The sequence below is a fragment of the Podarcis gaigeae genome (genome assembly GCF_964106915.1).
Source record: "Podarcis gaigeae genome assembly, chromosome: 18".
NCBI classification, from domain to species: Eukaryota; Metazoa; Chordata; class Lepidosauria; order Squamata; family Lacertidae; genus Podarcis; species Podarcis gaigeae.
In genome coordinates, this window is record NC_139696.1 from 11,590,030 (window position 1) to 11,614,938 (window position 24,909).

The window sequence follows — 24,909 nt, forward strand, 5'->3', positions numbered from 1 at the left end:
GATTGATTCCCTCTCTCTTTGCTTTACAAAGGGAACATCTTTAAGCGCATCGCGTGTCCGACTCACGTGTGAAAGCGGCCTTTCAGAAGCGTGTCTGAAACCACGTGGTGGGCGGGGCCAGCAGGCGTTCTGAGGGCGGGGCGTGCGCGGAGGTGACTGTGTACCTTTCTGCCCGCCCCACCCCTCTCTCTCTGTCAGCCAATCGAGCCTGCATATGCAAACGACCCGGCCGAATCCGGCCCAATCAGAAAGCGAGGGGCGCGGCTATGCAAAAGAGGAGCCTTCCCATTCCGAGCCCAGAGGCTGGAGGCGAGTGGGGCGCGCATTGCTGCGGGAGGCGGGCGAGCTTCGGGCAAGGGCGCTTTGCAACAGCAATCATCATATTTCAGTTTTTGCAATTCATGCAATGCTGTTTGCAAGGAGAGGACCCCACCGGGCAGCGGCGACGGGGCAGAGGATCTGCTACTGAGGCGGAGAGCTTGGCTTTTCCCCCGGCAGAGGGATAGCAGGACCGCACACCTGAGCACAGGTGCGTCAGGTAAGCCCCAGGGGAGGCGAGGACTCCAAAGAATGAATGGGCTGGCGAAGCTTAGAGAGAGAGGTGTGTTGGTTGGGGTGGGGGACACCTGGAAGGCTGGGAAGGCGCTCTGTACATGCTCAGAGGTCTCCACGCCTGCCATCCTTGCGGGAAACGGGTCCTCCTGATGTTCTGCCCTTGCATCTCGGTATTGTCTACACTCGCTGGAAGTGGCTCTCGGGAGTTTCAGAATGGGAGTTCAACTTGGGGTCGAACCTGGGATTCCTGCTTTGCAGGGGTTTGGACTAGATGACCCTTGGAGTCCCTTCCAACTCTGTAATTCTATGATTATGATCATCATCATTATTTATAAAGTGCTGAATATTTGCTGGGTGCTGTAGAGAGATTCAAATCTTTGCACCGTTTCTGCGGGAAGCCTTGTCCTCTTGATAGTTGTGGCACTAAAGGAAAACGGAATGGGGAGGGGAAAGGAAAGCAAGTGAGAGAAGGTGCAAATAAAAAGACGAAAAGCAAAATCACCTTTCAGAGTTACATGTTCCTCGCACCTGGTGTGGTAACCCCAATTTGCAGACGGGCTCTGAATTCCCTTCTGAAATGGAGGTGTTGTGCTATTCTTATTTATGGTGTCCGGCATGGGAGGCAAGAGACCGTTATCTAGTCTGGTCCCACCACAAAGCCATCTCTCCAAATTCTTCTTGCAAGGACAAAACGGGGAAATTAAAGGATGTTAGATAAGTGATCCAGCCTTCTGCTTAATGGGGGTGAGGGAAGATTAAACATATTAATTCTCCCCTCTCCTCCAATCTCCCAATCTCCTCCATCTTTCCCTAGAGGAGGTAGACTCAGTTGTTAAGCTTGGGTCTCCTTTCTAAAATCTAATCCCAATTTCTTTAACAAAAAAGGGGAGGATTTTGGGGGATTTGGGGGAAGTTTTAAATAGCAACTCAGCGTTACAATCTGCGGAGAGTTGTCGCTTTTCCTTCATAAGGATTTTTTATATCATTTTATAACGTATATAAAACAGAGAGAGCAGTTATAACCACAGATGCAAACTGAAAGATGAGGAGCAAAACTTTAAAACAGGTGTGTTGAACGAGCACAGTTGCACGTGAGCTAAAATAGCAAGTCCAAGTATATAATATTGGCGTTATCTGATGATCAAGTATAGATCCAGACTTGCCAGGCTTTAGATGTGGTTTGTCTTCCAAATGATGCTTCTGCTATATATGTCACGGAGAAATAATAAAAAAGAGGTTCTAGTCCTTGCCAATATCTCAAATTTTCAATAATAAAAAAAATAAAAATAATAAAAAAGAGGTTCTAGTCCTTGCCAATATCTCAAATTTTCATGTAATTTTCTCCATTCTTCCAAGGTGAGTGGCACCAAGCATCCAGTGTCAGATTATGGGCTGTTTTTCGCTGAATTGCAATTACTATTTCATTTCACTTTTAATTTGTGTACTCCTGTATATACACAAGTCGGGCATCTGAGTACACACACATTATTTATTTCTATCTTTAAAAAGGTGTCATCTTTTTCTAAAATACAGTATAGAAACTGAGTTTTCGACTCACACCGTGGTTTTTACATCGTCTTTTTTTTGTGAACTGCCATAAGATCTGCAGATAAATGTTGGTATACCAATTTAATAATAAAAATAAAATCTGCAAGCTGAAGAAACAACAAAATAGACAGCAAAGATCACACACCTAATAACAATCTGATCCAATACAAAAAAGTCACAATGAAAACATAACTTTAAAATAAACAACATATCAAATAAAGCAATATTCAATAATCCATTGTAATATAGTAAACGGTAAAAGTAAACATCAGCAAATAATCATTAAACAGTTTACACGTAACAATTACAATAAAGAATTTACCAAACTTTAATCAATAAAAATAATAGCAAGTCACAATGCATAAAATACCACAAAACATACAAAACCATGGGAAAGGATCAGATTGAGAAACAAGGACACACAATTTACAAAGTTGTTTTTTAAAATATCCCTGAACTCTTCTCTTCCCAACTGCTTCTGCTGTTCGTAAAGTCATGGTCTGCAAAGTTTTTGCGATGCCTCCATTCTCTTGACCTTGCAATGAGAAGAGTGATATTTTTGAAAAATTTAAAGCGATTCCACGACCACTGTGAACCGTACTTTCACCCCCACATCTACAATATTCTGTCGCATCAGTAATGCGTCTGGAACTGCACGGGTTCGGGATGTCTCATGGCGAATTGCAGACTTTCCCTAAAACCGGCTAAGAATAGGGTCTTTTAAAGAAATGTCACAAAGTACAAACAAAGATTGTTTTAAAATAAACGGCAGGTGCACATTTTCGTAAGGTGGAAAAGTTCATCAAAAATGGCTTTCCGGAAAGAGAAAGTACAGAGAGCGGGCCCTTGATAAATCTCAGCACATATTTATTTCATAAAATTTATATACCGCTTGATTGGGAACAAACAAACAAACAAACAAACCTCAAAGTGCTTTACAAAGAGAATGAGAACAATAAGGTAAAAACTACTCTTTAAAACTTTCAAATGATATAATCAACAAGAAACTAAAAATGTATTAAAAGATACAGCAACATTTGATGTGTCTGGTTCGGCTTTGCCTAACAAACATGTTTTAGCAGGTGCTGGAAAAAAAGATATGTTCTGCGCTGGTGTCAACGGGCAGGGAATTCCGGATGCTGCCCCGATAAAAGATTGATTTCTTGCAAAAGGGGAACGGGTATTATGTGGGCATCTGTAAGCCGTCCCAATGCCACGGTTCCAAACTATGGAGAGGGCATGTAAGGGGTCAGACGATCACACAGGTAAACTGGTCCCAAGTTTTTAAGGCCTTTCTTGAACTCATCTCAGCAGCAAACTGGTAACCATTGCAGGTCTCTGAGCAGAGGCTTATATTTGCTGACAAGGTCACATCAAAAGCCCTGCTTTGAGTTACTGTGGAGAGAGCATCTGATATTTTAGGCACCTGCTGGAGAAACTCTTGAGCAGGGGTCAGCAATTTTTTTCAGCAGGGGGCTGGTCCACTGTCCCTCAGACCTTGTCAGGGGCCGGACTATATTTTGGAAAGGAAAAGAAAAGAACGAATTCCTATGCCCCACAAATAACCCAGAGATGCATTTTAAAGAAAAGGACACATTCTACTCATGTAAAAACATGCTGATTCCCAGACCATCTGTGGGCTGGATTGAGAAAGCGATTGGGCTGGATCCGGCCCCCGGGCCTTAGTTTGCCTACCCATGCTCTTGAGAATCCTGTTTCCTGAGCTCTCTAGAGCTTGATATAGTTGTGCCCAAGCCTTGAACTTTGTAGTGGGCATGGGCGTAACCAATATATTGGGGGGGGGGGAGCTTTTGTGGGGGGGGGGCAGAACCTCAGATTTGTATTGATTTGATTTTAAGGTGCTGCTTTTGACCTTTAAAGCCCTTTACGGCCTAGGACCCTCGTACCTACAGGACCGCCTCTCCTGGTATGCCCCACGGAGAGCCTCAAGGTCCATAAATAGCAACACCCTAGTGGTCCCGGGCCCTAAGGAAGTCAGATTAGCCTCAGCCAGAGCCAGGGCCTTTTCAACTCTGGCTCTGGTCTGGTGGAACGCTCTGCCTCATGAGACCAGGGCCCTGCAGGATCTGATTTCTTTCCGCAGGGCCTGTAAGACAGAGTTGTTCCGCCTGGCCTTTGGCTTGGAGCCAATTTGATTCCCTCCCTCCCTCTCTCTTTTTTTCCCCTCTCTCTCTCTTTTTTCTTTTTCTTTCCTTTCCCCCCTTTTTCTTCTCCTCCTGTGATGAGGCTACATTTTAATATTTTAAAGTTCCATTATTTTAATGTTGTATTTTATTTTTGTTTTTAAGTTTGTAATCATTCATCTTGTTTTTATTATTGCTTGTAAGCCGCTCTGAGCCCGGCCTTGGCTGGGGAGGGCGGGGTATAAATAATAAATTATTATTATTATTATTATTATTATTATTATTATTATTATTATTATTTAATGGGGGGCAGCTGCCCCCCTCAGCTATGCCCATGGTAGCAGATGGGCAGCGAGTGCGATTTCCGCAAGAAAGGTGTGTGTTTATTTTTCATACCCCGTCCAGCTGACTGGGTTGCCCCAGCCACTCTGGGTGGCTTTCAACTTATATAAAAACATAATAAAACATTAAAGATTAGAAAGCTTCCCTATACAGGGCTGCCTTCAGATGTTTTCTAAAAGTCAGATAGTTCTTCATCTCCTTGACATCTGATGGGAGCGGGTGCTACTAATGATTCTATTATTTTATGCTGGAAGCAGGATATTATTATTATTATTATTATTATTATTATTATTATTATTATTCCACCCATCTGGCTGGATTGCCCCAGCCACAGTGGGCAGCTTCCAACATCAAACATTAAAAACTTCCCGATTCAGGGCTGCCTTCAGATGTCTTAAAAGTTGCATAGTTCTTTATCGCCTTGATATCTGACGGGAGGGCGTTCTACAGGGCGGGTGCCACCACTGAGAAGGCCCTCTGCTTGACTCCCTCTAATCTCACTTCTTGCAGTGAGGACTGCTTTAGGCAGCACAGAGAATTCAGACTCTGAGAGGACTCCTCTTTTCCAGGGACTGTCCTGGATTTACAGAAGCCGTCCCGTTTTCTGATTTGATCCCACAATGTCCTGCTTTTCCTAAGGATGTCACTGTTTCCATCTGAGAAGTGTTGGAGGGTCTGGAGTTATGTGACCCCCAAGCCAAGGAGATAAGTAATTAGATGATATGATAATCTTTATTGCCATTGTCCCATCCAGAACAACGAAACTGAAAATCTACATCAGACATTCAGAAACCAACAAACCTGCTATCCCAGCCTGGTTAGCCCCCTAAAAACTCTGATACCCCATAATTAAATGCACTACCACCTGAAGGCAGCCCTTTCCGGGGGAGGGGCATCTGGCTGGTCACTTATTTTGACCTGAGACTGGACTAGATGGGCCCAGGCCCTTTGGGACCTGCTGCAGAGACCTTCTTAAGTGGGAAAAACCTGAAATCGTGCTCCTTCCCCACAAGGGAGCATTAAGCAGTAAACGCTCCTCCAGCTTCTCTCCTCCCCACCTGAAATTAATTTCTGGAAAGGATTCTCTCCCCAGAGATCTGGCACTTTTGGCAATGGAAACTTTCCCAGGCATTTCAATTGTAGAGAGAATTAATTTGTGATTATTGTTGTTATTTGTAGTTCCCCTCTTCCTCCTTAGCTGCTGTTTCAGAACTTGATATCCATTAGTTAAATGACAGCGAGGCCTAGATCAGAGGAGGGCTATAAACCTTGATTTCCCCCCAGCCCCTAAAAAATGCACCTGGGCTGATGAACATCCCTGTGGGAGGGAGTTCCATAGTTTAACTCGGCACTGTGTGAAGAAAGACTTTATTTTCTGAACCGTCCTGTATTCCGCTTCCTTGGATTTTCACGAGTTCAAATGTTAGGAAAGAGGCAGAAAAACTTTCTCCATGCCTAGCATAATTTTATAAACTGCTGTCATTTTTCGATCTAAGCTTCTCATTGTTTGAATTTAAATTTTATTCCCTGCATTTCTGTAGCAATTTGTCTTTAAAATTTTGAAAAAAAAAATCTCCAATAATTAATGCGAATTTCTCTAGTTTGTTGCAGTGGCTAGAATATTGACCCAGGACCAGGGTTGGAATATCCGCTTGGGCATGAAGCTCAGTGGGTGTGATCCTGGGCTAGTCACTGCTTCTAAGCTTCTAACCTACCTCACAGGGATGTTGTAGAGATTAGAGAAAAACCGGGATATAAATGCAACAAATAAAAAAACAAAAAATAATAAACACAATTTTGTAGGTTGTTTCAACTAGGAAATATCTCCTCATGCAAAGTATTTTTGTAGGTTGTCTTAACTTTTAGGTACTAAGATATTCGTGTTTGGAAAACTGCATTGCAAAATTTGGATAAGTGAACGCCTGCGTCCTGCTTCTTGCATTATTATTTTTTTGATACTGCAGATTTGATCGATTTAAATGTGAACTGGATCAAAATTCTCCCCCGTGCCTTAGATGCTGGAACAAAACCCACTGTGCATATCCAGGGATCTGATTCTAGAATCTTAAATTTGGGTGGCCTAACCAGGTCTACTTGGAAGTAGAATTTAATAGGGCTTGCTCCCAGGTAAGTAGGGTTAGGCTTGCAGTCTTAAGTGGCCATCACCCTCACTGGATTCAGACGACAGGTTCACCTAAGGTGGTCCTTTCTCCAAGGGTGGTCAGCCCACAAGCCTGATGAAACTGGATAGCTCAGCTGGTTAAAGTGTGGTGCTGATAGCGCCAAGGTTGCAGGTTTGATCCCCTTATGGGACAGCTGCATATTCCTGCATTGCAGAGGGTTGGACTAGATGCTCCTCAGGGTCCCTTCCAATTCTATGAAACAGCCCTCACTGAATTCCTGGTGTCCAGCATTGAGCAACTTGTTGTAGACTGCCCCTGCACATGGAGGTTCAATCCCAATAGAATGTCATATAAAGAGTCTTGTTGGGTGTCAAAGCAAGCACACATCTGTTCTGACATCCTTTCACCCACGACGGATGGCCAAACGGACGCTTGCCAATAATAATAATAATAATAATAATAATAATAATAATAATATGCCACCCATCGGACTGGGTTTCCCCAGCCACTCTGGGAGGCTTCCAGCAAAACATAAAATCACAAGAAAACATCAAACATGAAAAGCTTCCCTATACAGGGCTGTCTTCTGATGTCTTCTAAAACTCAGTCCTTTATCTCCTTGACATCTGACAGGAGGTCGTTCCACGAGGCAGGCACCACCACCGAGAAGGCCCTCTGCCCGGTTCCCTGTAACCTCACTTCTCACAGGGAGGGAACTACCAGAAGACCCTTGGAGCTGGACCTCCATGTCTGGGCTGGACAATGGGGGTGGAGACGCCCCTTCAGGGATACAGGACCTGAAGATGTAAACACTCCCGCAATATTTTCTCTCTCACCCCAGTCTGATGTCCAGAGGTAGATTTTCCCTGCCTGAGGAGGCTCCATCTCACTTTGGGATTTAGGTCATTTTTCTTTCTTAAAGGCTGGGTGGGATTCCACCCCCTCCGCCCCCTGTCTCAGTATAAACCCCCTTCCCACCCCCCCACCCCGACCACTTTGCAGAGGAGGCTTGTGACCGGAACAGCGAATGGGGAACTGCTACCCCCCCAAAATAAACTGCGACTTTCACTCTGTGTCACTCCAGAAATTAGCCAGAATCAGCAAGGGCAGGTGGCACTTCTGTGCGTGACGCAGAAGCCAGGACTTAAAAAATAAAAATAAAAATGACTATTTCTGTAGAGGCCAAGAAAAAAACCCCAACCTGATGTATTAGGGTGAGCCTGATAATCTCTAGATGAGTTTTTAAGTTCGGAATCCCAATACGTTGCTGAGTGTTTTGCTGCCAAACATCCAAGTATCAAACTCTTGAGCTGAGCCTTTGGCCTCTGAACCGACAGTATTTCGGATCGTAAATCATTCTTAAAAATAAGGAATGCAGCTGTTAATGTGCTTGGAGGGACTTCATGTATATCACATTTAAGCCCCCCCCCCCATGAGTTCAGAGAGGCATACCTGGTTTTCTCTACCCTCATTTAATCCCCACTGCAACCCTGCAAGGTTGGCCAAGGCAACAACAGCTCCAGAATCGCTCACTGAGTTTTGTGGCCGAGTGGAATTTGAACCTGGGTTCCCACGTCCTACATATTCCTCTATTACAGGTGAAACTTGAAAAATTAGAATACAGTGGTACCTCGGGTTAAGTACTTAATTTATTCCGGAGGTCTGTTCTTAACCTGAAACTGTTCTTAACCTGAAGCACCACTTTAGCTAATGGGGCCTCCTGCTGCTGCTGTGCCGCCAGAGCACAATTTCTGTTCTCATCCTGAAGCAAAGTTCTTAACCTGAAGCAATATTTCTGGGTTAACGGAGTCTGTAACCTGAAGCGTATGTCACCCGAGGTACCACTGTATCGTGGAAAAGTTCATAATCATCACAATTATAACAAATAAAGGCTTGACATATCTCGCTTTGCATGTCACGAGTCTATCTCATATATTAGTTTCACCTTTTAAGTTATATTACTGAAATAAATGAACTTTTTCATGATATTCTAATTTTTCGAGTTTCACCTGTACATCGTGCATGTCACCTAATATACATTCCTCTATTTCACATATTATCGTTTCTCCACGTTGCTCAGATTTCAAATCCTGCCCGTGATTTCATTTAATTGCTAAATTAAAATAAATAAATAAACCCCAAAGGCTTCCACGCTGCCATAAACTGTCCATTGTGCTGCTCTCTTATTCACGCCGTTAGCTTTGCCAGTTCTGCAGAGAGCACTTCTTTCTCTGGACTTCTTTCCAGTTCTTCGCAGATAAGATTCTGGCTGCTGTTGGATATTTGGCGATCTTCTTGCACATTTCGCATTCCAGACGAGCAGTTTGTGGGGAAAAGTCACTTTGACCAGCGGCGAGGGTGGGGGAGTCTGTGAGACGGGAGACGGGAGTGGACCTTATGAGCATTTTTAAAATGAATTTTCTTAAATCTTGGGAGGCTCTTGAGAGGACTGAAATCATGTGTGCTTCCTAAATGGAGTTTCCATGGACAGAGCCAGTCTTCCTTGGAATGGCTGAGGGCAAGAGTGGGAGGAGGCTGTTGATCTCGCATCCTGCTTGGTGTTTGAGGTGCCTGTCTGGCTACCGTGAGAACAGGACAGCTCTTGGGTAGCTCAGTCAGTAGAGCATCTTAATTCCGGGGGCCGTAGATTCAAGCCTGCACTGCGTGAAAGATTCTATTAACAAAGATTCTCACGCTATTAACAAAACAACTTTAAAAGCACATTAAACAGCACAACCACAAGAAAAATCAAATTATAAAATTCACAAGAGGCTGCAAAGGATTTGGGAAGGGGTGGCTGGCCAGGTGGAGTTAGCAGGTGCCCCCTTTATATCCACTTTGTGGGCATCTTTGTAAAGCAGGAATGGAGATTTGGGGGGTGGAATGTGGGTAGCCCCCGAGTCCTCTCTATGCGGCCCTTGAACCTATCCTGAAGCTCCCTCACCAGCCCTTTTTTGCACCCTCGTAGCCCAGAGGGTAGAACACAAGATTCTTAATCTCAGGGTTGTGGGTTCAATACAGCCTTCTCGGCTGCGGCTCCAATCTGGTGGAATGCTCTGTCACAAGAGACTAGGGCCCTGCGGGACCTGACATCCTTCCGTAGGGCCTGCAAGACAGAGTTGTTCCACCAGGCCTTTGGTCAGGGCGCAGCCTGACTCCCTCCTCTGGCAACCTGCTTAGAATCTTGCTTAATTAGTTGCCATTAATTTGATTTTTATTGATTTCTATAATGAAATATTTTTAGAATGTGTGAATATCTGATTGTTTGATTGTTGATTGTTATTAGCTGCCCTGAGCCTGGCTTCGGCTGGGGAGGGCGGGATATAAATAAAATTTATTATTATTATTATTATTATTACTGGGCAAAATATTCTCGCATTGCAGGGGGTTGGACTAGATGACCCTCGTGGCCCCTTCCAACTTGACAATGCAATGAATCTGTGATTCTAGGACGCTTGGCTTAGAGGAGCCTCTTTGCCCTGATCCAGCAGAGCTCTCTCTATGTTCTAAGGAGAGGATGCAGTCTTTATTTGCAGCGCAGTTGTTCTATTTGTGGGGAGAGCTTTGTGGGGGGATCCCCCCCCAAGCATTTTTGAACCGGTCAAATCTTGGCTGTTCTGTTCAAGGCAGAGAGGGACTTTTTGCTCTCTGACACACGGTCCTGACTGGCTCTTCCGAAAGGCAAGACACCCCCCCCTGCGGCCCCCCGCTCTTCCTGGCTACCTATTTTTGTGGTCACGGCCAGCCTCATCCCCCGGTTTCCTGTCGTCTGTTTTATTTTGGGACCTTGGCTCAGCCTTCCATTCTTATTTTCAGCGCTCTCTTTTTTTTGCACTTTGTTTCCACATTATCGTCTTCCCGTGCTTAAGCGTTTGGAAGCAGGCAGACGCAAACAAACAAACAAACAAACAAACAAACAAACAAACAGCAAGATCCAGGAAAATGATCTGCACTTTCATTCACACATTGCTGAATCTTGCAGGTACAGCTCTCCAGCCGAGTAATTTCTGTAAATATTCAAACAGTAGAGTGAAGATTCCACAAAAAAATCACACTCAGATCCATGCAATATGTTGTTCATGTATCATGTATCCTTTTCCCTAAGGTTCCCTGGTGGATTGCAGTTTTAAAACACCATATTGAAAACTATTGAAAACAACTTACACAAGAGTAAGGTACAATCACACACACACCCATTGAGGGTCAAAAGAGGAAATGGCTTTGCAAAAAACATTTCTGCTAGGCAAAATTCACATCCAAAGACGTGTGCTTTCGGTGTAATTTGTACTAAAATGCTGATTAGCTTTCACAGGGCGATTTTAAAATAGAATAATGTCAAGCCAGTTTTGGGAAGAGTGGGTCCCTGAATTGAACACGGAAAAGCGAGAAACGAAGTGAAATCGACAGGCTGTCCCATCGCTACTGTGAGAGAAGCAAGCAGTTCTGTTAACTTTCCAACTGGGGTGGATGGGAGAGTGAGCTGGACGTGGCTTGGAAGCAAAAATAAATAAAGTGCCGTAATCCCAGATTCAGCCTCCAAATTCCAAACCCAGAAACATTTTTCGGGGAAATTAGCAGCAGGGGTGACGAGGGACACCTGTGCAGCCCAGATCCTGGGATGCAAGCCCTGGGAGACTCTTGGATCCTAAGGAGGGAGGAGCAGAAGGCCCAGGAAGGAGGCCAGGTCTGCACTGAGAGGAGCTGAGCTCCAGCGAACATGTGGAACCTTCACAGTGAGGGGCAGTCTATCTTGGAATGGAACAAGCCGCAAAGGTGGGCTTCCTTTTTCTCCCCATTGCCCTCCACCTTGAATTGCTTGGGCAGAAATGTTGGCTGTCCAGCGCTGAAATCAGGATACATCTCCTCCAACATTTCTCTGATGACAATAGAGATGTCCTTTTCAATAATAATAATAATTTTTATTATATATACCCCGCCCATCTGACTGGGTTCCCCCAAACACTCTGGGAGGCTCCCAGCACATATAAAAACATAATGAAACATTAAAAAACGTCCCCATACAGGGCTACTTTCACATGTCCTCTAAAGGTTGTATAGTTATCTCCTTGGCTTGGGGGTCACATAACTCCATACCCTCCAACCTTTGTCCAGTGAAAATAAGGACATTCTAAGGAATAACGTGACATTCCAGGATCAAATCAGAAACCATGACAGCTTATGTACCGTATTTTTTGCTCTATAAGACTTACTTTTTCCCTCCTAAAAACTAAGGGGAAATGTGTGTGCATCTTATGGAGTGAATGCAGGCTGCACAGCTATCCCAGAAGCCAGAACAGCAAGAGGGATTGCTGCTTTCGCTGCACAGCGATCCCTCTTGCTGTTCTGGCTTCTGAGATTCAGAATATTTGTTTTTCTTGTTTTCCTCCTCCAAAAACTAGGTGCGTCTTGTGGTCTGGTGCGTCTTATAGAGCGAAAAAATCCGGTAAATCCGGCACTGTCCCTAGAAAATAGGGATGCTTGGAAAGTCCTCATCTATTGAGGATTGAGGCTATTGAGCCTCATCCAGTACGGGGCTTTCCTCCTGGCCTCACTGTGTTGGTAGCCTGTGTGGGGGCTGTACTACTAAACTGAGAGGATTCACTGGATATTTTTTAAATCCCTGCACATAGAAATCTAGCTTTTCAGGGAAAAGGTAGGCTAGAGTTAGGGCTGGGCCAAAATGCCGTTCTCGCACGTTTTTTCCTGTCCTTGTTGTGAGTGGTAAAATGGAGGGGGGTATTTTTGCTGCTGGAGGGATTCAGGTGAGGGATTTGTGCAAAACCTGCTCCCTGCTGCTGGTGTTCTCCCTGGAAACCCCCAGCCCCCAGGGAGGCAGTTGGGGATTTGAACCGCCAACCTTCTGATCGGCAAGTCCTAGGCTCTGTGGTTTAACCCACAGCGCCACCCGCGTCCCACTATTTAGTAATGTATTTAGCGCTAACTAACTCTGGAAGTGTTTATGTTTGTACATATTTTATGGGCTAATAGCCGTAAATAAAGATGATGATGATAACTCTGGAAGTGTAGACTCAATTCTGACCAAACAGCCTCCTAGAGCAAAAGATGCAGAACTTTAAAATGAACAGTTTATATCAAATAAAGTAATATTCAATAATCCATTAGAATACCATATAATAGTACACAATGAAATTAAAGATCAACAAATAATAATTAAACAGAAATTCACTCTTAATTACATTGATTTATAATTGTAATCAATAAAAGTCACAGGGCATAAAATACAGTGGTACCTCAGGTTAAGAACTTAATTCGTTCCGGAGGTCCATTCTTAACCTGAAACTGTTCTTAACCACTTTAGCTAATGGGGCCTCCTGCTGCTGCCGCTGCACTATTTCTGTTCTCATCCTGAAGCAAAGTTCTTAACCCGAGGTAATATTTCTGTGTTAGCGGAGTGTGTACCCTAAAGCATATGTAATAACCTGAAGTGTATGTAACCTGAGGTACCACTGTAACGTAATGCATTTTGAAAAGCAAAGACACAGGCTGAAGGAACAACAAAATTGGAGCGGATTTCTGTTTAATAGTTATTTGCTGGTATTTTGAGAATCAGTTTTGTTGTGTGCTATAATATTTTAATGGATTGCTGAATATTACTTTATTTCATATAAAAAATTATTTTAAGTCATATCTTTTTCATACCCGCCTACATTTCTCTGATGAAAACAGGAACGTCCTAAGGAAAAGCAGGACATTCCGGGATTAAATAAAAAACCGGGATGGCTTCTGTAAATCCGGGTCTGTCCCTGGAAAATAGGGACACTTGGAAGGTCTGAAACTCGTCTTATGTTCTTAGATGGCTGCGTGTTTCACACATCCTCAGAGAGGGACAAGGTTTCATTAGAAGCAAGAGAAGTGAAAATTGTCACTAACTGCATATACAGCCCCTCTGTCCAGTTTGGAAAACTGGGAGGAAAATCCACTGCCCTCACACGATGTCAATCATTTCTTTACCCTCATGAGGACTAGGAGCTTATCTTCTGTATAAATACCAAGAGGAGGGCCATCTAGCTCAGGGGTCAGCAAACTTTTTCAGCAGGGGGCCAGTCCACTGTCCCTCAGACCTTGTGGGGGGCTAGACTATATATATATATATATATATTGAAGGGGGGTGAACGAATTCCTATACCCCACAAATAACCCAGAGATGCATTTCAAATGAAAGGACACTCGTGTAAAAACACTCTGATTCCCGTACTGTTCATGGGATGGATTGAGAAGGTGATTGGGCCGGATCCGGCCCCCGGGCCTTAGTTTGCCTACTCATGGTCTAGAACAGGGGTCAGAAAACCTACTGCACCTCAGGCCGGTGTCTCCAGCGCCGATTGCTTGGAGGGCGGGGAAGCGTGTGCCCATACGCGTGCGCACACGCTATTTCTGGCACACTTCCGGGTTGGAGGAGCACCAGAAATACGTAACTTGTGCACATGTGCACGGGCCTCCTGCAACCCAGATGTGCACCAGAAATAACACTTGTGCATGTGCAAATAATGCTTGCGCATGCGCTCAAGCTATTTCCAGTGCTCCTCCGACCTGGAAGTGGGCCGCCGTGCAGCGCAGCGCCAGTAACAGCGGGCAGCGGGGGTCGCTGCGGGCCAAATAAATGAGTCCCTTGGGCCTTATCTGACCCGCGGGCCTTCGTCTGGGGACCCCTGGTCTAGAAGCTGTCTTCTGTGCCAGAGAGGATGTTCCGTGCTTTTATGTTGAAGGATATCTCAGATTATGTGCTTCCCCTTTTTTGGTAGTTCTATTGAGCCTAGAGGGATAATTTTATCTCCAAATAATGGATTTCACTTTTCATTTCCATGCCTTCCAATATTTCTGAAACTCCCTCTTGAGAACTAGAATCTTGCAGAGTTCCCATGGCACGTAGATCAAGGGACAGAGTTTTCACACCAGTCAGTGTAGGATGCACTGACAAAGCTCAGTTGGGAGACCACAAGACTCTTAAGTTCAGGGTTGCGGGTTCGAGCCTCAACTTGCACAGAAGATTCCTGTGTCGCAGAAGGTTGAACTAGATGACCCTGGGTGCCCCTTCCAGCTCTTCAATTCTATGACTGTATTTTTTTCTTAAATGATATTTATTGAAATTTTACAGACAAAAAAAGTTACAGAATAAGAAAAGGAAAAGAAAAAAGATACAAAAATACAAAGAAAAATACAAAATACATAAAAAAAATTAAAAACAGATCAATCTTTTCGTGTCTTATATTTCAATTACTTGTTTCCTGACCTCCTCACACCTCCCTTTTTTGTATTCCAGTTCACATAGTTAATTCAGCAAATCCTTTCCCTCATTGTTTTTATCTTAATTCTATATCTTAACATATTAAAACTTCGTATCAATTCTATGATTGTAAGGCAGTTTCTGAGGCTCCTAGTAACCCTTATAAGAAGATGATCGGGGAGATGGGTTGTATTTGTGGATTACTGATTTATAACTAAGGCTTTATGTAGATGGACTAAAAGTCAAGAGTAACTCTTCGTGATATTTGGGGCTTTGCTACAGCAAAGTAAAAGTCTAGCAGGAATTTTAAAAAGAGCAGTCGATGGGAAATGAATAAGAAGAAAATAGAAAAAAAATTAAGGATGAAATGCTGAAATATTTAAAGTTTTTGAAATGTAATTTGGAAATGGGATGTAATATTGATTAGCAAATAAAGGTGAGAAGTGAAACATCAATCTGGTGGGGATGGAAGTCAGCTTATAAATGTGTATTATTTGATGTTCATTTGTTAGAAATTTTGAAATGTAGTAAAAATTACAGTAATTGGCAAACAGGGGGGAATGATTGGGGAGACCATCCTTGCCTCTCCCTCTCCCTCACACAAGCAACTCCCCCCCCTTCTCTTCCTCTTTCCTGCCTCCTCTAATGAGTTTCCCAGGGAGGAAGCAGCTGATGAAACTGGGCAGCTCCTTACATAAGCTTTTCCTGCCTGCGTTATTGAGGTTGAATCCTGACACGACAGAAGTGCTGTTTCTGGGGGATGTGTTGGGGAGTTGGGAATCCCTGGTCCTTTGTTGGGAATCCCTGGTAACTGCCCCTGAAGGACCGGGGCGCAGCCTGAGGGTCATTTTGGAGTCATTGCTGTCCATGGAGGCGTAGCTCAGTTCTGCATCCAGGGCAGCTGTCTACCAGCTCCAACTGAGACCCTCCCTGCCCGCAGAGTGTCTCACCAGGGTGGTGCATGCTCTGGTTATCTCCCGCTTGAACTACTGCAATGCGCTTTACGTGGGGCTACCTTTGAAGGTGACCCGGAAACTACAACTAATCCAGAATGCGGCAGCCAGACTGGGGACTGGGAGCAGCTGCTGGGACCATATAACTCTGGTCCTAAAGGATCTTCACTGACTCCCAGTACGTTTCCGAGCACCATTCAAAGTGTTGGTACAGTGCTACCTCTGGTTGCAAACGGGATCTGTTCCGGAGGCCCGTTCGCAACATGAAAAGAGCGCAACCTGAAGCGCCACAGCTGCACAGATGCGTGGCGCGATTTGGTGCCTGTGTGAGTGGCGAAACCCAGAAGTAACCCTTTCCGGTACTTCCGGGTCACCGCGGGACGTGACCTGAGAGAACGTAACATGAAGCAAACATAACATGAGGTATGACTGTACAGTGGTACCTCAGGTTACAGACGCTTCAGGTTACAGACTCCGCTAACCCAGAAATAATACCTCGGGTTAAGAACTTTGCTTCAGGATGAGAACAGAACTTGCGTGGCTGCGCCGTGGCAGCAGCAGGAGGCCCCATTAGTTAAAGTGGTGCTTCAGGTTAAGAACGGTTTCAGGTTAAGAACGGACCTCTGGAACGAATTAAGTTCTTAACCCAAGGTACCACTGTACTGAGCTTTAAAGACCTAAACGGCCAAAGATTGGAAAATGTTTATTGAATATATGGGAATTGTGTACACTTGAAAATGTTGGCAGCATTAAGATAAATTCAGCAGTGTAAATAAGTTTTGATGGGTGTAATAATGGAATACTGAATGGTTTAGTTTATGTAAAGTATGCAAGGATTTATGACATGCAAAATGAATCATGGAAAGAGAAGAAGGGAAGTCATTGATATTTTAAGGATGTTTGAATGAGTATTCTAAATTGTAAAACAGAAAATTTAATAAAAATTATATAAAAAAAGAAAGAAAGAAAAACCTAAACAGCCTCGGTCCTGTATGCCCCCATTGTTCAGCCTGGACGCTGAGGTCCAGCATTGAGGGCCTTCTGCTGTACAAATAATAAAAAAATCAACTATTAATATGTTAGCCGTATGCCCTACAGAGCGACCGGAGATCCGGATCCCAGGCGGGACCAAAGGCTTCCTCTTGCTTTGGCCGACTCTTCCATTTAAAAGACGACAAGTGCCTCTCTGCTCCTTCGTCATTCAACCTGGTTGCACGTTGTTCTCTCACTGTTCCTTTGTTCATTCATTTATCTATTTCATAGAACGTACACAACACTTGATTGTAAAAAGAAAAAAAAGGGGGGGACACCTTAAAGTTTAGATAAACCAATAAAGGGAAATGGAGAACAGCGAAGAGCAATGAGAGAGGGTACAGCTGGTCAACTCGGCTGTGACCTGAAGTGTCGCATGCGCTGCAACATTCAGTTGCAGCATCGACTGGATTGTGCTTAATGCCATTGTCAGCCTGCATAATTGAACCTTAAACAAAAGTCTTCTAAGTGGATATATATATATACTAGAGCTGGGCCAACCCCCTGCAATGCAGGGATCTTTTGCCCAAGGTGGGACTCGAACCCACAACCCCAAGATTAAGAGTCTCATGCTCTACCAGCAAAGCTGTGTTAGCAACCACATTTTATTATTATATTTATTTATATCCCACCTGCTTCTCAGACAGGGGCTCAAGGTGTCTTACAAATAAAACAGAAGCAGCTAAAAACCTAGAGAGAGAGAAACAATAATTAAAAAGCCATTAAGTCCTAATTAGAATTAAAACTCTGTGTCTGTGTGTGTATTATTAAAACATACAGGTAATTAAAATGAAACTAGCATAGCACCAGCTCCCTCATTAAAAACAGTCAGTTCCCCAAAGCCTGTTGGAACAAGAGGTTCTTCACCCACCAGCGGAATGAGAGCAAGGAGGGAGCCAGTCTGGCTTCCCCAGGGAGGGAGTTCCTAAGTTGCCTGGGAGGAGCCGCCACCGAGAAGGCCCTGTCTGAGAGGGTGGCGGGACTGGGAGAAGGGCCTCCCCACAAGATCTCAGAGCCTGGGCAAGTGCTTTTTCCAACGTAGCATTTTTATTCCTGCTTTACCCTGGCAGGTGCCTTTTTGTAAAAAGTGGTTTGGTTGTCCCTGTGAAATTCAGAGGAGTGTGAATCTCAAAGGACAGCTGTGCTTCATTGGGCGCGTTGTTTTGGAAGGTACAGATCGGCTAGATTCGGGTTCAAATGCCAACTGAATTGGATTTCCCCACCGTCCCGGGTCTGGCAGGAGACCCATCCTTGATTGATCGCTGTTGCTAAAGATTCCGACTGCACCTTGGGAAGAACTTCCTAGTGGTGAGAGCCATCCAGCAGCGGGTTAAGCTAGATGACCCGGGGTCCCTCCCAACTCTACAGTTCTATGATTCTATTGGAAAATTTAGTACTTAAACAAGCACTTTTCCCAATGTTTGAGTTCTGGAGAGGAGAACGGGGGTGGGCTTCCCTGCAGGAATGTTTCCAGAGTTCTCTGTTACCAAACTGAGGGTCCCGTGTGTATTTTTCTGGACATTTTTTTAAAAAAATTACCTTTTGGCGCCCTGTGTGGGTGGTGACCTAAACGTCCGCTGTCGTGGGAACGGCGTCACTGCTTCCTCCCATCTACTTAAAATTAGTTCTGATTGGCTATATTTAGTCCCCAGCGCTCAATAAGACAGAACAAAACCTGAAGAGGACTTTTTTTAAAAGCAGTGATTTGGAACCCACCGCCGGAAATGGAGATGTTTGATTTGCAACAGATTTGTATATTTCAGGTCATAGAATTGTAGAGCTGGACTGGATACCCGGGGCTCATCTAGTCCAGCCCCCCCCCCCCCCCCACGATGCGGGAATCGCAGCTAAGGGAGAGATGTTGTGTGCCAGCTGTCCTGTGGTGCTGTGTTTCTACTTGCGATGAGTTTCCCCCGCTTTGGGGATCATGGAAGAAGAAAAGTCACTCACCCCCTGCTGTGGTACAGCCCCTTCTTGTCACCCTAAGGCTGTACCAGGACACAACAGATGTTTGTTTGCTTGTGATACTCTTAATGTTTGTATAATTGTTTAGTTTTCTTTCTAACTGCTTTGCTCATTTGCTGCCTTGGGTCAACTTTGGGAGGAAGGGCGAGAGAGAAGTTTAAAATAATATTTTTTAGATTTTGCAAAGGCTCCATCACAAATGCTGCAAGAGGGGCTGTTAACTGCAAGTCAGGGAAGGTTTATAACTGCTACATGTCAGGCCCTGAGTGCAGATCTCTACAGGCAGGGCTAGAGGACAAGGATCAAGCATCTGAGACTAGATGGCGGCTGCAGAGATGTTCTGCTGAAAGAATCACAACAGATGAAGGAAAGCAATTTTCCACACAGGGCAGAGTTAAACGGCGGAACTCAATGCTGCAGGAAGCAGCGACAGCCAACTTAGATGGCTTTTAAGAAGGATTGGACTAATTCATGAAGGAGAGGGCTATCGATGGCTGCTAGCCGCAGTGGTGATGCTCTGTCTCCAGCCAGTCTCTTCACATGTTCCTGTGGAACCTCCCAGTCCAGGGGGCACTCTATCTGGCTCCCCAGGTTCTTTGGGGTATTTGGCCACTGCGAGAACAGGATGCCGGACTGGGTGGGCCATTGGCCTGATCCAACAGACCCTTCTTACGTTATTTTAATGCTCTGACAAACGGTCCTGCCTCCCGCCACGAGCTTGAAAAGGCAAAATGCCACCCCACGCTTTCCGTTTTCACTGAAAGTCCGGTTTTGCGGAAGGAAGTGTCTTTGCAAGAAGTCCATGTTAAATTGGGTAACCTGATTTTGCAGTACAGTGGTGCCCCGCAAGACGAACGCCTCGCAAGACGAAAAACCCGCTAGACGAAAGGGTTTTTCTGTTTTGGAGGCGCTTCGCAAAACGAATTTCCCTATGGGGTTGCTTCACAAGACGAAAAAATCTTGCGTCCCCAGCGGTTTTTTTTTTGCTTTTTTTGCCCTTTTCCTAAGCCGCTAAGCCGCTTATCAGCTGTTCCGCTGATAAGCCGCTTAACAGCTGATCGCTGGAAGCCGCTTGACAGCTCCAGCACTAATCCGCTAAGCTGTCAATGGGCTTGCTTCGCAAGACGAAAAAACCGCTAGACGAAGAGAATCGCGGAACGGATTAATTTCGCCTAGCGAGGCACCACTGTACGTGATTGAAACCTGCAAAAAAAACCCAAAGGCAATCTGGAAGTTCCCTCTTTATTAGGGCTGGGCAGTATCCAGTAACATCGTGATATATCAGCAGCTTAAATACCTCCATATACTGAGAAAACACAATGAGTGGAATGCATCTCGGCTGCTTCTTCCTCCCTATCTCAAATTGTCTGAAACCGGCATCTCGATCTGAACGCTATACTGGTTTCAGACCATTTGTCAATATATCAACCCAGCTCTACCGTGTGTGTGTGTGTGAAATCATACATTTTTATTTTCTTTACCCTACAAAGCTGCCTCCATCTGCCCCGAATTGCAATGGGCCGGAAAAAGATCCAGATTAGTCGGATTTTGGACCAAAGGAATCGGCAGGTAAGCACTTTTTTAAAAACAAAAGCCAAAACCAGTCTCTGTAGAGACTGGACCAAGGAGAGGGAGCCTCAGGCTCATGGTCTGAATGTGGGCCCCCAAAGCTCTCTGCCCGGCCCTCGTGAATCTCCTTAGGCCACACCTCCTCACATAGCCACCCCCCCTCTCCCAGCAGGGTTTCTTCAGCTGCAGCTCCTGCACTGTGTGGGGTTGGGATGGATGACCCCTGGGTGCCCCGTCCGACTCTGCGGTTCCGCCACTCTCCCCTTCCAGGTCACGTTCACCAAGAGGAAGTTTGGGCTCATGAAGAAGGCGTATGAGCTCAGCGTCCTGTGCGACTGCGAGATCGCCCTCATCATCTTCAACAGCGCCAACCGGCTCTTCCAGTACGCCAGCACAGACATGGACAAAGTGCTTCTCAAATACACAGAGTATAGTGAGCCCCATGAAAGCCGGACCAACGCCGACATCCTGGAGGTAAAATGCATGTTTACCTATTCGCTTTTCATGGAATCCTAGAATTGCAGAGCTGCAAGGGGCCCCCAAGGGTCATCTAGTCCAACCCCCTGCAACGCAGGAATGTGAAAGTTGTTCTAAATGTTTTTCTGCCATTGTGTTTTAATGCTATAGCCTACCCTGCGTGCTGTGTTCACTAGCACCAGCCACTTCAATGCACCCTTTCCCCCAAATATATGCATTTTTGCAAACCTTGGTTGGGGTTGGGGTTTTGTACCATTCCGGAAAGGCCAAATTTGGTATGTTTTGGCTTTAAATGCAAACTGAACCGCTCACATTCCCTAGACTTAATGGAGAGAACAAACTGAGATATTGGAACGTTGCCAAACAGCGACGTTCTGGGCACCTTTTCCCTTTATATCTCTTTGCATTTAATATATTATGTTATAACCTTGGAGGTCTGTTGGATGGGCCCCTTCTTAATTACTTAAGCGTGCATTGATTAAGGCACTGCAAAAAATCAAATAAAAGCAACATCATTCATTGCATTCTATCGAGATACTTTTCCTGTTCTTGCTGTCTTATCCTTCTTGCACATTTGTGGGATGTGAACATCGTTTGCAGTTGGGGTCAGTATTATTTATGAGGAGGGTGGGCGTTTCTAGGGGGGGATTGTTGCTGATTGTTTGCCCCCCAACCCCAAACCTCCTGTCTGTCGCCTGCACTCCGTAGACCCTGAAAAGGAAGGGCTTGGGTATTGAAGGTCCCGACTTGGATCTGGAAGGAGCTCTGGAGCCAGCAAGGAAACTGAGGCGACTCGGCGAGGGTGTGGACCTCACTCTGGCCCAACCCAAGCTCTGTGTGAGTAACAGCTTTTAGGGAGAGAACGGGCACAGGATTCAGACCATTGATATTGCCGACACTATCAGCTGCCTTCTGGGTTTCGGGCAACAGGCAATTCCATCTCTGCCTGGAAATTTAAAAGCATTTCTGAACCACTACATGCTTTAAATACTAGGTGCTAAGTTATACTCAGAGTAGAGCCCTTGAAATCAATAGGCTTCCGTTCATCATTTGCTTCATTTTACTCTATTCCCCGTCATGCATAAACCACTTGATTGTAAAGACAAACTCTAAGCGGTTTACAAAAGCGAAACATTAGAATGACCCCGAGCAACAGGCTCTTAATCTCAGGGTCAAAAAAAGAGGTTGGAATGGGCCAATATATATGTGGCTTTTCTTCTTTAAGTCTTCAAAGTTCTTAACCAAGCTCAAGGTTGTCCTCTGAACCAGCCAGATTTTAACTGAGAATCAGTCACAGCCAGTGCATTATTTGAAAAATAAGACTTCAGGACCACCTGGCCCCAAAATAGCAAGTAGACTTTCTGTTTTCACGACTGCAACCTTGGTTTGAGGAGTCATTTGGCACCTAGCTTATATATCTGAGTTTCTAACTGTGCATGCAACAGTATTTATGGGTTTGTAAAAGCTGGACAACGCCTGGCTCCTTAAACCCAGAGCGCAGACTCCCTTGGCCTCCAGAGCTGGCTGGTTGCAGGTGGGAGAATACGCCATCCGCACATTCCCCGGGTTCCGAGTTCAAGAGGCAGCCACAATTCTCAGCACCACACCTTTCCTTGGCTAAAGCTCTTGGTTGCTCCATCTTCCTTGCAGTCTGCACCTTCCCTCTCCAGCCTGGAAGGGGGGTCGATGAGGACTCCCCCCTCTGGGAGCGAAGGTGGGGCGGCCGGCCCCCGGGAGTCCCCTCACCACCAGAGCCACCTGCCAGCCCTCCCCAAGCACGCCACCCCTCCAGTGCGGTCTCCAGCGCCCCTGGGAGCAGGTATGTTGCGACCTCAGCAAGAGACCTTCATGGGCTGGGATTGGGGTCTGGGGTGGGTGCTTCTGAAACTCACCTGGGTGCACCAGGACCTGGGTTTGAATTGTCACCCAACCATGAATCTCACGGGTTGGTTGGTTGTTGTTGGGATTGAAGAGAACCACCTTCAGCTCCGTGGAGGGAAAAGGGGGGATATAAATGCAATAAATCGACAAACAAATATTTCTAAATGTTTTAGATAGCTGTTCAACTGTTTTCACTAATGGTCTTGCTGTTTTTGTTTTGCACACTGCTTCAAGTTGCTAGGTTTTTTAATTTTTATTTTATTCTGTGAACTGCCCTGAGATCTTTTGATGAAGGGCAATATGTTGTTGTTGTTTTTGGTTATTTAAAATCAAGCAGCATATAAATTCCATGAGATAAAAAAAGAATGTAGATCATGTGCTTTGAATTATTATTATTATTATTATTATTATTATTATTATTATTATTATAGCTAATTTTAATTATTTCCCCCCAATATTTTAAGTTGTTGTTCTTCCTGGTCTTTTCTTATTCTTTTTGTAAACTGTTCATTTAGAAATAAATTTTAAAAAGTTGTCCACTAGCACCTTAGAGACCAACTAAGTTTGTTCTGGGTATAAGCTTTCGTGTGCATGCACACTTCTTCAGATACACATGCTCATTTAGAGTTCCTTTCCACAGCCAAGCGGTATATGAGTTTTACGAAATAAATAAAAAATGAAGCATGAAGGTTCTTGGAACTGGGAGCCCCTCACCTGTCTGCTTTTCTGCCCCTGCAGGGATCGGCTACCCTCTCTTCTCCCACGGCAACCTGGGCCGGGCGTTGTCCAGCAAGCCCCCTCCTCCGCTTTACCTGGGGGCTGACCCCCGTCGAGGGGAAGGACCCCTGTCTGCTGGCAGGAGCCACGTGGTGGCGGCCGTGAGTAGATCGTGGCTCATGAAGCCCCCATCTCCTGGGTGGGGCGCTTTCTGGGGGTCCCAAGGCTTGGCATCTGCCCGCAGTGGGGTGGGAGAAAGGCAAGATAAGAATAATAGAATCGTAGAATTGGAAGGGACCCCAAGGGTCATCTAGTCCAACCCCCTGCAATGCAGGAGTCTCAGCTAAAACATCCAGGAAAGATGGCCACCCAACCTCTACTGAAAATCCCCAAGCAGAGCCCACAACCTCCCAAGTGTGCGTTGCGCTGTTCAACAGCTCTTATTAAACAATTAAACCCCCGTGTTGCAAACAATTATCAGTAATATCCAAGGCAACACGATGACCAAGTACAACAATGCAATATCAATATAAACTCTTTATCTACACAGAACACTGAACAATATGAAAAACCAAATAAACAGAAATCTCATAAATCTCTGAAAGTCACAAAATGTGTACTCTTGATAGATTTTCTTGAAAACGTAGAACCAAATAAACATAAGTCTTATAAGTCTCTGAAAGAAGCAGTGGGTCAGATTCTTATCTGATGAAAACAAGCCCTAAAGCTTTGTTTTAGGACGTCCAACGCTGCCAAAGTGGTCCGCAAACAGACGTAGTGAACAGTGATTCCGGATATACCCACTCTTTCGTAGAATTCTTCTTCAGCACAGCAGAAGGATACAGAAATGCTTCATAAACCCATCTATATGGTGAATGGCATTGTATAACAACAATATCTGGAACAGCGGTCATAAAGTTATGTAACCACTGAATCTCCTTTCATGTAACTTGTAGCCATGGGTTCGAGTCCTCCCCTCCAGAGCAGGAGAAAACGAGCTTGCTCCTTCTTCTTAGTCTCCTCTTTTCCAAGCTGAACATCCCCAGCTCCTTCAACTGTTCCTCATCAGGCTTGGTTTCGACCCTTCATCATCTTGGTCGCCCTCCTCTGCACACCTTCCGGCTGGTCAGCGTCCTTCTTAAACTGACCTGGCCAGAACTGGACACAGGACTCCAGGTGGGGTCTGACCAAGGCAGAATAGAGCAGGACTGTTACTCCCGTTGATCTGGTCGCTAGACTTCTGTGGATTCATCACCCTTTTGACAAGTGCAAACTCTTACATTTGTTCCTATTGATAAGCAAGGGGGCCACCACCTAATGAGTGCAGCCATTCAACATTTTCCACCTAGCCTCGCATT

At 45.0% G+C, this 24,909-nt stretch overlaps 1 protein-coding gene across 2 annotated transcripts in view; it reads left to right on the forward strand.

The window, feature by feature from the left end:
- The first annotated feature begins 298 nt into the window (after nucleotides 1-298).
- The window catches only part of MEF2B (myocyte enhancer factor 2B), a 33,301-nt gene continuing 8,690 nt past the window's right edge, over nucleotides 299-24,909 (forward strand). The window contains exons 1-6 of one of the 2 annotated variants that reach the window (XM_083720618.1): nucleotides 299-529; nucleotides 20,398-20,476; nucleotides 20,747-20,950; nucleotides 21,662-21,790; nucleotides 22,604-22,772; nucleotides 23,573-23,712. In XM_083720618.1, coding sequence (XP_083576744.1) covers nucleotides 20,423-20,476; nucleotides 20,747-20,950; nucleotides 21,662-21,790; nucleotides 22,604-22,772; nucleotides 23,573-23,712 — 696 coding nt within the window. In that variant the 5' untranslated portion in view covers nucleotides 299-529; nucleotides 20,398-20,422. Of the gene's footprint in view, nucleotides 539-20,397; nucleotides 20,477-20,746; nucleotides 20,951-21,661; nucleotides 21,791-22,603; nucleotides 22,773-23,572; nucleotides 23,713-24,909 lie in introns of both variants that reach the window. The other variant, XM_083720617.1, reaches the window with a different exon arrangement.